The sequence below is a fragment of the Ursus arctos genome, unplaced genomic scaffold (genome assembly GCF_023065955.2).
Source record: "Ursus arctos isolate Adak ecotype North America unplaced genomic scaffold, UrsArc2.0 scaffold_2, whole genome shotgun sequence".
Classification (NCBI taxonomy): Eukaryota; Metazoa; Chordata; class Mammalia; order Carnivora; family Ursidae; genus Ursus; species Ursus arctos.
The window spans coordinates 6,316,570-6,331,452 of record NW_026622874.1 but is presented as its reverse complement, the minus strand read 5'-3'; the positions used below and the strand labels follow the sequence as shown (position 1 = coordinate 6,331,452).

General features: G+C 56.0%; 1 protein-coding gene across 2 annotated transcripts in view; it reads right to left on the bottom strand.

Annotated features, from left to right (window-relative positions):
- The window catches only part of ITPKB (inositol-trisphosphate 3-kinase B), an 87,729-nt gene extending 73,049 nt beyond the window's left edge, over nt 1-14,680 (bottom strand). For both annotated transcript variants that reach the window (XM_026509520.4, XM_044387973.3), the window contains exons 1-2: nt 14,409-14,680; nt 10,997-13,106 (exon numbers count right to left, since the gene is read on the bottom strand). In XM_026509520.4, the coding sequence (XP_026365305.3) occupies nt 10,997-12,898 (1,902 nt within the window). In that variant the 5' untranslated portion in view covers nt 12,899-13,106; nt 14,409-14,680. The remainder of the gene's footprint in view (nt 1-10,996; nt 13,107-14,408) is intronic.
- Between the last annotated feature and the right edge of the window lie 203 nt (nt 14,681-14,883).

The window sequence follows — 14,883 nt, the reverse complement described above, 5'->3', positions numbered from 1 at the left end:
CACAGCTCACACTCAAACCCAGGACTGTGCACGGAAGCCACACCACGGCTCTCCGTGCTCCAGGCTGCCCCAGGGCCCTTGCTTAGGCTCAGGCTCAGGCAACGCTTACTGAACACACATCCGTCCCAAGCTTTCCTGACCACATTCCTCTGGTCAGTTGGGGTGGGGGTGGGCGGTCTCCCGAGGGCCCATTTTAGCCTTTGAGAGCACATTTCCACACACTGTCCACGCACTGCACCGATGTGAGTGGAGTTCAGTGCAGGGCGTTAAGGCTTGGGGAGGGGCGCAGAGGGTGAGTTCCCTCTTCCTTTCCAACCTCCTAGAGCCTTTGGATCCAGAACCGTCCCTTTGCTTGGCTGCTTCTAACCGAGGTAGCAGCCTCTTCAGGGTGTCACCCAGACTCCCTTCCAGGGGCCAGTGCCCAAATTCAGTCCCCCTTCACACGGCTGCACAACACGCATGGGAGCCCCCCACGTGTGTCACATGCCAACACCAACTCGATTTATTAGCTCCTCTTTAATGAACGTGCTCGTCTTCATGGCCCTATAACTCGTTCTTGAGTTTCGCAACTCTCAGGTATATCCATTGGCGTCAGCTTTGCCTCCAAGGGCAGGTCCCCAGCGATGGGGAGAGCATCGATGGGGCCATTCTCTTCAGCACAGGCGTCTGGGGACAGAGCAGGGACGTGGCTGCCCGATGTCTGGGCAGCCGCTGCAACAAACGTCCACTTGTCAGTGTGGGCGGCTGGCTGCGTGTGGAGGTTTCCAGATCTAGCCCAGGGCCCAGCCATACTCAGGAAATGCCCATTTTCCATCTGCTGAATGTCACGTCTGCTCGAGAAATTCAAGACTCTGCTGGATTCCTCCCTTTTGCTTTCCAGGACATGGAAGAGAAAACCACCGCGTGGTACTGGGAAACTTAATGCTCCCGTTCAGTATCCTCAAACTCTAGATGGAATAGGGTCGCCTCGCAGTTATGCAGGAGCTCACGGCCCTGTGCCGGGAACACTGACCCCTGCCTCGCGGCCCCCTCCGCGCCCACTCTGGCTTCTTGAACTTACATCACGTTTCCATCCCCACCTGCGCACGAGACAGCAAAGGCCAGGGCAGGAAGCTTCGTCCGCAGTCCACTCTGGTCGAGATGCTGGCACGGGCAATTTCTGGGTCGGCGACACCGACGTGGGACAATCTTGCACGCATGCAGTGCCTGCCCTTGGCCGTCCTCCTTTGCGAAAACTTTCAAAGCAGTGTCCTGGCGCTCATAACTAAAACTAGTTTAGGCAGGAAAGAATCACAGTCTCTCAAAATGATCTCACTTGAGACTTGCAACGACTACGTGAAGTAGGAACGCTCTATAATATACCCATTTGACAGACGCAGATCCCACAGCCCGAAGAGGGCAGGTGTGGATCTGAGAGGCACTGGTCCTTCTAGCACCCTGCACCCCGGGAGTGCGCCCAGCAGTTTCCAGAGGAGGCCCCGCACCGGCCACCTGCCGAATGACTTGGAATGAGCGAGATGCTCGATGCTAATGAGCGCTTAATGCCGTGGCCACGGTGATGGTGGTCAGGAAGGTGGAAGAGGCTAAAATACCAACTGTAAGGCATTCAAGACGTCTTAGACGACAGTACAACTACAGGGGCGCCTGGGGGGCTCAGTCGGTGAAGCGTCTGCCTTGGACTCAGGGCGTGATCCCGGGGTCCTGGGATCGAGTCCTGCATCGGGCTCCCTGTTCAGCAGGGAGTCTGCTTCTCCCTCTGCCCCCCACCCCGCTAGTGCGTGCTCTCTCCTCTCAAATAAATAAATAAAAATCTTAAAGTAAAATGCCAACTCTAAGGCATTCAAAATGCCCCCGCATCAGCCATTTCTGCATCCATGAGGATTTTCCAATAGTTTCTCAAACCCCAACGGCGTCTTCTCAACCCCCCCAGCTCCGCCATGCAGCACGCACATGTCCCACCCTGGGCTAAGCATAAGCAACCTGGGTGTGAGGATCGGCCGTCCCAACAAAACGTCCTAGCCATTTCTTAAGCTACCAGCTGCGGTTGGATTTTCCACTTGACATTGTTAAGAGATCAAACTGTCTATGTCATTGTCATACACGGGCCTTTTCAGTTTCCTGCTGGCAGATTCAGGTTAGATAAGCATTACAGAAGTGAGACTCCCGAGTTCCTCTCCCTACCCCAACCGGGCCGTCTCCCCATGGTGAAGAAGTACACTTAATTCGATCTGCTCTTCGGGGAGCTCATTTGTGAAAACACAACACAACAGCACACACCCATGCATAGCAGAGGATTAGACAAAGGCCAGCTCCCATGGAACTATGGAGAAAGCCCTTCACCAGAGATCCTGCAGACTCACACTTGACCACTCAGTCATCAACTGCCATAGAGAAGAAGAAAACAAATTGAGCTGAGCCTGGAAAGAATGTCAGTGAACTTGGAAAACCACTTGCTGGAAACTGCCTGGGGGGTGCAGTGACCTCCCCCTGGAACCGCCCAGGCCCCACCAGCTGGCGGCCTACCCAGAGAGACTGCAGATGGAGCTGGGGGATGGCCGGTCCCCAAGCCCCTCCGTCCCCTCCCTGCAGAGTAGGAAAGTGGGAAGCACCGAATAGAAGGTATTACGGCTTCTTCTTGAAAAACAGGACCATTGGTTTATTCGTTCTGATGAAAGTGGTGGTGTGGGGGGGGGGGCGGTACAGCAGGCAGAGGACCCTTTAAAAGGGGTGAAGAAAGCAAACTGCTCTTGGAGCCCCCAAAGCCAAGGGCACAAGTCCCCCGTCCCTGCTCTCGGATGCACTGAGACCAACTTTGCAAAGGGAGAGCCCGTGGGAGGAGCTCCGCGGGCCGCGGGTGGGGCCTTGCCCCAAGCCAGTGATACACCTTATCACCTCTAAATTGGGCCACCCTAATCTTAGTCACCAGGTCAACGGAAAGAATCTCCAGGCCTCTGTTCGAGACGCTGTATCATTTCATCTTCCCTTTCCACCCGAACCTTACCACAAAAGTAAAATGCAACACGAGCAGGATAACAGCGAACTTCACCAGGGAGGCTCTTGAGTCGAAAATTCACCACCAGCCCAGGCAGGGTGAGAAGTTTTCCAACTGATTCCGAGGCGGGGAGTCACAGTGTCCCCCCCCCCCCCCCCGCGTTGAATTATACATAAAGATGAGTTGCAGAAGCCCTTTGTGCCTGCTTTCTGTCTGTAGCTGCTCCTTTCTGGTTCCTTGTAAAACTTAGCTGGTTTGGTGTAAAAGAGAAGTAAACATTTCAGGAAATAAAAAATGTGTAGTATTGATAAAGGCCTGGCGGAGGAGCCTTCTCCTGAATGGCCTTCCCCGAAGTGATACCAAGTCAATGAAATGCCCAAGTAAAGCTCAACAGAGGGGAAAGATCCGATTTCTAACAGCTAATTCTTAATGGAATTGTCGAGAAACACGCCTGACCAGTTCGTCAAAAGCCTGAGTGGTGACTTATCACGAGTCACTCCTCATCAGAGAAGGCCTGCCTTCGCGTGAGAGCACCAGCGGGGTCTCCCCGGTAAACACACTGCGCAGCAAGTGCCCCCCGGGACCTCGCTCCTCACGGCCTGCGGTGCGCATGTCTGCAGCCGAGCTATTCCAGGTCTCCCCGGATCCGCAGCCCTAACGGACTCCCATCCCTGAGACTGAACGAAGGGAAGCCACTCTAGGGACCAGACACAGAAGGGGCGGCCAGCCTTGTTCCCGATGTCCCACCATGCCCACTGCTGGTGATGGATTCTCAGCTGGCCTGGGAATCCGGGTCTTTAAGAAATTCACTGCACTCCAGCCTCTTCGGCTGGGGGAGCATCGTTTCCCAGGATTGTACTGGGATGCAAGTGGAAACTAAACCAAACCCGAGGACTGCTACAGAGCATTTCTTGCAAGGGCCCAGCAGGTTTTCCAGGCAGACATGGCCTTGCCAGTGCTCAGAATGTCTCCCAAGCCCACCTTGACTAACACCTGCTGAGCCTCTCCCGCGCGCCAGGTATGGTGCTGGGCACTTGGCCTCGATGCTCAGCGGTCCGTGAGGGCACGCCTGCTTTCTCCACCTTCCGCGGGGCCTGCAGGCCGGGCACAGACTGGGACGGTCGGGCACCCTCACCCCCGCGCCAGCGAGGTCACAGGAGGAAGCAGTGAGCTCGCCTTCATCATTCTTTTTCCCCTTTCTTTGTTCTCCACCTTCTAGATGGTTCGACATTTCCTTCATGGGCAGATAATGCAGCGGAGATACGGTCGCTCCTCCATTCATCCATCCCTCCCTCCCCTTAACAAACCTTTTGAAAGCATTCGCTGTGTGTAAAGCCAAGGAGGCTCTCCCAGGGGGAGTAAGGAGCTTATCCACTAATCAAGTTTTTTAAGTGAAGAGAAGAATTGTAAACGTGGGTCTTGTCACTGTACTGAACTTTCTCTGGCTTTGCCTTCCTCGTCTGTAAAATGTGGGGATCGGAGGAAATGAACGTTAGAGTCTGTCCCAGACCCAGCTTTGTATTATGCTAACGACACACACTATAGAAAAGTTCTTGTTATTTTTTAACACCAAGAACAGACGCTCAACTTCCGAATGCGATCATAGACATGGCATGGCGTCTTTCAGCCAAGGAGACCTGAATTGTCTTTATTTTTTTTTAAAGATTTTATTTATTTATTTATTTATTTGAGAGAGAGAGAAAGAGAGCACAAGCAGGGAGGAGGAGCAGAGGGAGAGGGAGAAGCAGGCTCCCCGCTGAGCTGGGAGCCCGATGCGGGGCTCAATCCCAGGACCCTGGGATCATGACCTGAGCCGAAGGCAGACGCTTCACGGAGGGAGCCACCCAGGAGCCCCTACCTGAATTGTCTTTAAAAAAATAGTTCACTCCTGGAAAAGTGCATGACCGGAGTCTGGGAGGACCGCAGTGAGACTCAAGGTTGGTGTCAGAACTATAGCAAGTCCTGTGTGTCTGGAGGGTCCTGGGACTGGGATGGCGAGTTCTTCCAGACGTCCGCAGGGACAGCTACGACGGCGGGTGCTCCCGCTCCGTGTGCCGAGACCCCGGATCACACCCATGACTTTGACTCACAAGTCAATAGTACCCTGTCCTAGGAGCGGCGCGTGTGGCCCGAGGGGAGAACTGGACATAAAAAAATCCCAAACATCTAGATGTTCACGTGGCAGTCGGCACTCTACACGGCTTTCACTGTATGAAAGAATTCACATTGGGTTGGGTTTGATTTCCTAAACAGTATGCTCTCCGGTTCGTGAAAAATACATCTTTCCCCAGGCCCATTTCTACCTGGTCAGGAAAAAAAAAAATCCCTGCAAGGCACACTCTGTCTCAGGTGCACAACCCGCAGTGTCCAGGCAAAACCAGAGACCCTTCCACCCCGAAGGTGTGACCACAGCACGGACTAGGAGTTCCTGAGTTAGTTCTGAAGCAATCTCCCGCGGATGACCGGAAGTCTACGCAGTTTCTTTTCTACCAAGATATAAAACTCTTTCCATTAAATACTTGACGATTCTGCCTTTAGCTAACCACGTTGACACCTGCCAAAATAAAATAAGCCTCAGCAATCTTATCGATACCCCCAGGAGTATAAATAAACCACACAGAACTAATCTAATCTGTGACTACAGTCGATGGGTACTTGCCAACAAATCACGAGAGGCGACTTCAACGCTTAAAAACAAAAGTCCTAAAAGCGATTGATGAAATACCTGAAATGCATCTCTCTAAAAGCAGTGCCCGGTTCGTTTAATACATTTTTCTTGTAAAACATGAAGGCCAGTTAAACCCTGAGCTGCGTTTCTGCAATGCCTCTGCGTTGATCTCTCCTTTTCTTTATACCGCCCCCCGCTTTGGCAAAACAGTCCGCGCAGGAGAGTTTGCAAACTGAAATACAACAGCGAGCAGAGGCATCTTTCACTGCGCAGGTTCATGGCTGGCATCCGAGCACAGCTGCCTCTAATAATCTAATTATTAATGAGAATCTCGGCCGTGGCAGCGAGGATTTAGGCCGCTTTTGCCATGTGATAGGACAAAGAACCAGTCTTCCAAAAAAGCGAGGCAGATCGAAGAATGGGTTGTAAGTGAAAGCACAAAATGAAATGTGCCCAGTTGGGGCCTCAGTGTCCGGGGGCCACACGTTCAGACACCCTGACGCGGACTTCACAGACGCCGGGGTTTACTTCCAAAGTCTAGAATTATACAGCCACAGAGCCAGAACTAGACAGACCTCCAGGAGATCACCTTCACGCAATATGCACATTTTAAAAGGAGAAAACTGAGCCACAGAGGTCGTCCTTGGGTCTCTTTGCCTCCCGAGCCTTCGATAGTCTCATCCAGAAAAGAATTTTCTATGTAAAGGTTCTCACCATTACGTTCATTTTTTGGTAAGTACCCCTCTAAGGCTTTTACATTTTAATTTGGTTTACCCAAAATAAAAGTGTTACATTTTTCAAAACCACATAAAACCATTTTAACTTTTTTTTTTAATTCTTTTTAAGTAGGCTGCACACTCAACATCGGGCTCGAATTCATGACCCTGAGGTCAGGAGTCACATGCTCGACCGACTGAGCCAGCCAGGCACCCCCACATAAAACCATTTCAAACCATTTGAATTTTGTTCTGCATGTATGAGTTAGTTTTTCACACACACACACCAAAACAAAGGAAGACAGAACTAGTCAATATTTTTTCAAAAGCAAAGGGAACAGGGGCGCCTGGGTGGCACAGTGGTTAAGCGTCTGCCTTCGGCTCAGGGCGTGATCCCGGCGTTATGGGATTGAGCCCCATATCAGGCTCCTCCGCTATGAGCCTGCTTCTTCCTCTCCCACTCCCCCTGCTTGTGTTCCCTCTCTCGCTGGCTGTCTCTATCTCTGTCAAATAAATAAATAAAATCTTTAAAAAAAAAAAGCAAAGGGAACAAAATTCCAAGGGCCCCTAAAAAACAGTAAGCACCAAGAAGGCAAGAATTTTGTATGATATTTCTTTACGGCTCCCCCGGGGAACTAGGCCAGCGCTTTGTTTTATTGTCTGTACACATAATTGATAATACAATTTTGGAATAAATCAATAAGATCTACTTTTTAAAGTAAGATGCACGCATAGTTTAACATACCCTTTATGCCTCCTGTTTCCATGGCCCACATACTTCTAATGGAACAATAGAGGGAAGGGAAAAGTGCTGCTGGGATTTTTAGTTATCTTAAAGAATGACCAGCAAGAACACCATCTTGCTCCAGGGCAATTCGCTTCTGTTTAGACCACAGACAACAGTCAGTGTGAATGTGCCTGAGTTTAAGCCCTGCACACATGGCATGCAACACAATGGCGGGGTCTGGGCCTTTATAAACAGACAGGTGCAAAGCCTTGGGGCACTCTAGTTCAGAGCTAGGCCTCTGAAGGCTCACCTGGAGCAGAAAGCCGGGGGCAGGGTGCACCGTCTGAGGCTATCTGCACAGCTCCTGCCCATGGACGCAAAGGAGGAGACCAGCCTTCCGACCACATTCCCTTCCAGCAAAAAGGCCACGGCTAATTTGCATCATCTAAACGGCAAAGTGATTTTCAGAGTGCGCTCCCGAGCAACTTGCTTTTCACTGTTTTTAACCACAGGGAGGGCTTCTGGATTCCGGTACACGGGCCGCGGGGCTTCCGCCAGCGATGAGCAGCAGGGGGACCCGACACTGGAGAGCGAGCAACGCAGCCAGCTTCAGGCTTCCCTGGGCTGTCGCCTCTGCCCGCACAGCATCACCCACCGCCACTCCTCCGCAGGAGGAAAGAACGAGCTGCGCAAGGCATGGAAGGCTTAACTCCGGGGAAGGCAGGACAGCGAAAAAATTCTCAGTGTGGGGCTGAGGGCCAGGGGTTGGCTGAGTGGAAGGCTGAACGTGCAATTGCAGACCTGTGGGCGTGAGTGGGTGTGCGAGCACGTGTGAGGGTGAGTGTGTGTGAGGGTATCTGTGAGCATTGTGAGGGTGAATATATGTGTGTGAGGTGAGTGTGTATGAATGTGAGCCCTTGAGTGCACTGTGAGTGCAAACACAGAAGGGTGAACAAATGTGAGTGTGATCATGTGTGAGCATAAACGCTCAAGGGTGTTTGAGTGCATGAGCATGTGTGTGCATAAGGACGTGAGGCTTGTGAGCACATATGCGTGAGCATGAACATGTGAAGGCAAGGGTGAACGTGAGTATGAGTGTGAGCATGTGTGAGCGTGAACAGGTGAGTGTGAACGTGTGTGAGCACGAGCACGTGTGAGCGTGAACGCGTGAGTGAGTGTGAGCACGCGTGAGCGTGAACGCATGAGTGTGTGTGAGCGTGAACGAGTGAGTGGGTGTGAGCGTGAGAGTGCACGTGTGAGCGTGAACGCATGAGCGTGTGTGAGTGTGAGCACGTGTGAGCGTGTGTACACGCGCAGCACAGCCCCCGCACACGGAAGCCACAGGGTCCGGGAAGAGCAGGGCGCCCCCCCCCCCTCCATCCGACGCCCCGCGGGTTTAGTCCACAGAGCGCTGAAGAGCGCAGCCGCCCGCCGGTCAATCAAGACGTCTGGCCGTCTGTAGACAATATCACTATCAGGTAATCAAGGGATTTTTGACCCAATGAGCAGATGTTTTGGTGTCACAGATAAGGCTCCACCATAACATTCTGTACAAGAAACAGAAAGCTTAGCTTATCATGCAAGCGCTCAACCAACAGCTGAAAAGTCCCTAGGATCCCATAATTTCCAGTTGGTTACCCACCCTTCCCCCCCACGCGCTCCCCCCTCGGCCTCACGTGACTCAGAGTGAAGCTGGCAGGGGATTTTTCCCTGGCTCTACTCTGCGGGTGTCTGAAAACCTGTGTAAAGGTGGGAGGGAGGCTGGACAACAGGAAGGCCTCATTTCTTTTTTTATTTTTATTTATTTTTAAACGTGGGGCTTGAACTCAAGACCCTGAGATCAAGACCTGAGCTGAGATCCAGAGCCGCAGGCTTCAGGGGCTTAGCCCCCCAGGCGCCCTGCAGGCCTCATTTCTACCTGCGGACCTGTTAGCTCACAGAACAGTACTCAACCATCTGGCCTCTAAGTTGGCATCCCTCTGGCAAATGGAAAAAAAAAAATTAGCACCTGTCATTATTGATCTCCCCTCTAACTGACTTCCAGACAACAGCCCTTTTCAAAGGTTGGGACACAGAAGCGGTTTTGAGAGACAGCCAACAGGAGCTGCTAATCCGCCACTAGAAAGGCCGAATGGAAAGCTGGAGAGCAAGTCAAAGCGACTTGGGCTGTGCCAACGACGCGTCAGGGTTTTAAAAGCAAACGGGGAGAGTGGAACCGAGGACCATCCTCTCCACTAGGCCTGTAATTGTGGGCATGACGGCAGAGAAATATGAGCCATGCCTGCATCGAGAAGTCTGTCCGTCCCTTCCCAGGTGCACCGTTCCTCCTCCCCAAGCTGGTTTGCCTTTGCCCCCAGCCCGGTCCTGCCACAAAACGCCAGGGTGATCAGGGCGAAATTTTGCATACACATTTGCCTCCCCATCATCGGCCGAAAGCAGAGGTTCGTAAAAAGGAATGCCTGGTCTTCAGAAATTCAGACTGTGATTACTTAAGTGGGAGTCCGAGAGGGATGTGCTTTGAGGTGCAAAGTACCTTCGAGAAGGATACAAAGTAGAAATATGAAGTTCTGAGCGGCTTTGGTTGGAGTTGCTGCGGTTCTATGAATGATATTTGATACTCAAGAAGTCGAAAGGCTCCCTGCTACAATAAAATGCAGACTTTCCCCCAGCGTAGCACCAGAACGCCTCCCCTTGCACGCTGAACTAGGAAATTCCCCATACTCTGGAAAAGTAAGAGAAAGTCCAGACCTTTTCAGAAGTGCTAGCTTCAACTCTCAACATCTTCCGTAAGACACTGACCCTCCTAAGAGTGAAAACAACCTGGGACTGAGATTAACTGTGTAACAGAAATAAACTCCTGTCTACTGCCATGGGCAGAACCAGATGTCAGTATGATGAATCAAAACAAACACACTTGAGGGGCGCCTGGGTGGCTCAGGTGGTTAAGCGTCTGCCTTTGGCTCAGGTCATGATCTCGGGTCCTGGGATCGAGTCCGTTTCGGGCTCCCTGCTCGGGGGGGGGGGGTCTGCTTCTCCTTTTCCCTCTGCTCCTCCCCCCTTCTCGTGCTCTCTCTCTCTCTCAAATAAATAAATAAATAAATAAATCTTAAAACAAAGCAAATGCACTTGGAAATATACCTGAAATGTACCTACAGCAGCCAACAAGCATATGCATTAGGAGCTCTCTACCCTAGAGGTATCACCCAGTGCCTAGCTCAGCCAATATAACCGAATAGAACATTCTGCTATCTTTAAAAATCGTCTGCGTAGCTCAAAGCATGGTTTTTGTTTAAATTCACACATCAAACTGTATCTAAGTTACACGGATCCCACCAATATTGTGCTGTCCTGACTTGACCACCTGGGCAAGGTGGCTCTTTACCCAGGACCCGGCCCAAGCACAGCCCCGGGGGGTTTTGGGGCCCAGTCATAGAATCACAAGGCTCATTCTCCTGGCCTATGAGTAAAGTCGAGGTAATTCCACAACCTTGTCAGTCTTCCTCCGCCCAAAGGTATCACAGCATTAAGTGTTTCTCCTGATCAGACAAAAGTTACACTCAGCAGCTCTGTTCATTATCTTCAGGGATTCATCAGGGAGTTTCTGGTAACACTCCTGAATACTGTCTCCCTGAGAAGCGAGTGGTGACCTGCCAGCAAGGTACCTTAAGTACCGTTTGTTAAGATGTGCATGGAAGTAGCAAGCGAAGTGACTGGATTCACTGTCCGAGCTACGGAGTGCACGGCCAGTGCCCAGCCACCTCCCCAGCAAACACCTGGAGAGGATCTTAAGCTGTGACTGCGCCAGGGCCCTGATCGGAGTCCTCGTGACTCAGTAGAAAGTAAGAACAGGGGTGTGCAAACGAGTCGAAGGAAAATCTCAGAATGAGACTTACCACTCTGGGCTTCTGCTGGTCCAGGGTGTGCAGGAAGGCAGAGTTGGGGTCCAAGCAGCGCTCAGGGTCACTGGAGATGTCCTCCTCTGAGTCTTCATAGGAAGAGGAGAAGCCCGTGGAGGAGGCAGATGAAGAAGACAGTTTCCTCAGGGGCAGGCTACCCCGAGGGCTTCCCTGTGCCTCCTCCAAGGTCCCGTCTTCCTGGGCACCCATGTCTGTGATGATGACCGCTGGTATACTGCTGGGGCTGCAGGCCTCTCTTGGGGAAGGCTTGTCCTTCTGATCTGGGGAGAGCAGCTCCAGGCTGGGGTGGGAGGCTCTGTCCTGCCGGGGGCTTCCCAAAGTGCCTTCCGACTGTACCCCTGTGCCACACGTCCAGGCCAGTTGGGCTGCCTCCATGGGGCCCAGCCAAGCCCTGGAGCTCTCAGGCCGCACCTCCAGCCTGTCCCCAGGGAGGCAAGGAGGTTCTTTCAGATCTTTCGAGGCTTCCCAGGAGGGCAAAATCTCCAGCATTCCTCCAGAGGGAATTCCTGCTTCCACCTCCCGGCTCCCTGGCTGTGCAGAGCAGCTGCCCCCAAGCAAGCCCCGCGTCGACTTGGGAGACCCTTCGTCCACTCCCCTGGAGCGCTGCAGAAGCTCCCCGACCACTGGGACCCCACACTGGGTCACCTCGGGGCCTACTGAGCCCAGGTCTGGGGGTGGCTTGACCCTGCTCAGAGCCTCAGAACATTCCGAGCTTTGCACATTCACAGTCTTGTCTTCTGGCCTTCTGGCTCCAGGTGCCCAGGGGCCCCGCTTGCCATCCAGCAGATCTCCTTTCCCCACCTTCCCTGGGGGCTCTCCGCTGCCGGGCCTGCCCCTCTCTGGGGCTGGGCTTGTCTCAATGCCCAGAGGCTGCCCCTGGCTCTGCACCAGGGACTCCTGGGGGTGCACACCCCCTAGCTCTCGGGCCTGCTCGGGCCGCTCAATGAGGCCAGTGTCGTGTGGATGGTGTGGCCCACTGGATGTGGCTCTCGTTGTCCCCTCTGCGGCCATCCCAGGGACCAGCCCCAATGGGGGAGCTTGGCAGCTGCGTGTTCCCAAAGGCGGAGAGACCCTCTTGTCAATTTCCAAAGTTCTGGGTGAGCCACAGTGGGGTCTGGCCGGGGTCCCCTTCTCCATTCTTGCAGAAGCTACTGCGCCCTGAGCCCCTGGTCCTGAAGGGGCGGCCGGGCTGGGGAAAGGTGCCACCTCCTCGTCGCCCTCTGAGAGGCACAGGCCCGGCGCCCTTCCTCTCCAGCCGTTGGAGCCGGTCTCTGCAGTCTCTGGACATTGCTCCCCCCACGACTTTGTCCTCCGTTCCTCGCTCTGAGCCAGGGCCCTCCCTGGGGGCTGACTGCTGCTGCGGAGGGGGCAGGGAGAGGGCGAGCGAGCCCTGCCCAGACGCGGGCTGCGGGGCGCTTGGACGGCGGAGCTCTGCGCCTGGATGTGCGCCTCGAACATGCCCACTTTCTGGTTCACCTGCACATTCTGCAACTCGCGCTGCAGGATTCGCAGCTTCCTCTGGGCCTCCTCCGGCCCGGGAGGGGAGAGGCAACCGGCGGTCACCACCTGCTGCCCGTCCCCTCGCGGGCGGCCCGCCCAACTCGGGCTGCCCACGCTGCTGCCGCTGCCGCTGCTCAGCCTGCGCCGGCCGCTCCGCCAGCCCCCGGGGCTCCCGGGCTCCTCGGGCGACAACGACTCGGCGGGGGGGAAGAGGAAAGAGGCGCCTCTCCCAGGGCTGAAAACGCTGCCGGGGCTCAGCACGGCCCTCCCCGGCGGCGGGGGCGTCTCGCTGCTGCTGGGCCGGGGGCCGCCGCTCTTCACCTGCTCGGCGCTATTCATGATCACCAGGCTGTTGAGTGCATAGCAGTACACAGCCATAGTACTGGGTCCGCCGCGCTGCCCGCCGCCGCGGCTCCCGAGCGGGCTCCACCGCCGGCGCCTCCTCCTCGCTCGGCTCCCGGCTCAGCCCCGGAGGCCCGGCGGCCGCGGCTGGGCGCGCCGAGGAGGTGGCATGGCCTGGGCTGCGGGCGGGGGGGCAACACCGAGGGCTCAGCCCCCGCCCAAAACTCCATAAACGACTGCGCCTCTGTGGAGACACAAGAAGGAGAGTCAGGACCCCGGAGGGCGGGGGCGGGGGGCAATGGGGGGTGGGGGTGGGGGCGGCCGGCCCCCGGAAGCCCGGTCTGTTGGGGGTCCGGTGCCATTGGACGTCTCAGCCACCGGGAGTGCGCGGCTCGGCGCGGACACGAGCCCGGCTGTGGGTGTGCGTTTCCCGAGTGCTCTCCCACCCCACACCCCAGGGTGTGATGCGCTTGGAGGTCCCTGCAAAGTCCACATTCTAAGATTCCTCCCCAGGCCACGCGGACGGGAGGGGGCCCACGTACGGCCACTTGGTTCCTAAGTGTGCTGTGTGCGGGCGCAGCTGACTCGGATCTCTCCGAGGGTGCGGACACCCCATCCACCGTCTGCGGGTCTCCTCGGGCCGGGCAAACCCTGCTCTAAGCCGGAGGAAGGGAAGCCCGCCCCTGGGCCGCAGCATCTGCCGCTCCACCCTCTCTGGCCTCAGGGACCCACTCGGCGGGAACACGAGCGGGACCTGCCTCCCCAGCCGCTACCTGCGCCGGGACGCCTGCGCGGTGGCCGTTTACCTCCCCGACCCCAGCTCGGGGCTGGGTCCCTCGGCCTACGAAAAAGGCCTGGGCGCGCGGCGGGGCCGCAGCCGAGGCATTTTTCAGCACTGGTCTTGTCGCCTGTCCCCAAACAAGTATGTTTTGTGAGTGTGGGCGCGCCTGCGCGCGCCCGGGGCCGAGGCGCAGCACGTCCCCTGTACCGGAACCAATACTCGCCGCCCCCTGTCGTCGCCCCCCGCGGAGGCGTGTGTGTGTGTGTGTGTGTGTGTGTGTGTGTGTGTACGCGCGCGCACAGGGAGTCAGCCCTCTGCACGCCCTGTGCCCGAGGACGCGGCTGCCCCTGCGTCTCCGGGACCCGCGCCCACTCGGAGGCACCCGGGGGCCCGCGCGGCTGCAGCCGGGTTCCGCGCTCTGAACGCCGGGCGGCGCGGCCGAGGGCCGGGCTTGTCCGCATCCTGGGCAGCCTCTCCCGGCGCCACCCCAGCGGCCCGGCCGCCCGAGCCGGGGACGCCCGAAGCGCGCGGGGAAGGCGGCGGGGGCCGGCGGCCCGGAAGGCGAGCCGGAGGGAAGCCCCGAACCCGTCCCTCCTTCCCTCCCCGCGCCCCGGCTCCCGCCACCCTCCCGGCTCACACCCCGTCCGCGTCCCCGCCGCCCACCTCTGAGCCTTTCCAGAACCCGGAACGCCCAGGTTGGCTCCGGCGCAGGGGAGGGGAGGGAGGGCTCGGAGGCGAGAGCCGTGAAAAAGCCGCCAAACTTACCTGCAATTTCCCAGCTGCCCGGGCCCGTGCAGACTATATGGCCCAGGGACGCAGACCCCGTAGGAACAAGATGGCTTGAAAAGTGAAAAAGCTCAGGGTCGACCTCCCCAGCGAGCTATGGAAGACAAAAAGGGGAGCGCGCAAGCTTGGGGAGAGCTCCCGGGCTGGGGCCGGCGATCGCGCCGAGGCTCCGCCGGGCCGGCCCCGCACGCCCTTCTGGGCTGTGCAGACACTACCCCTGTCAGTGTCTGCTCCGGCTACTTCAGTGTTTGTTCAATGTGCGATTTAAAAAAAATGTTGGGGGGGGTGGGAGGAGGGAGGCGGGAGGAGGGAGAAAGGCGGGGGCTTGGGGGAGGAAAGCAGGAAGGAAGTTGTGAGCCCGTCTGGGGTTGAACTCAGCGGAACAAGTTTTTCTTTTCTTCTTCTTCTTTTTTTTTTTTTTTCTATTGCTTGGCAAGACCGAGGGAGGGAAACA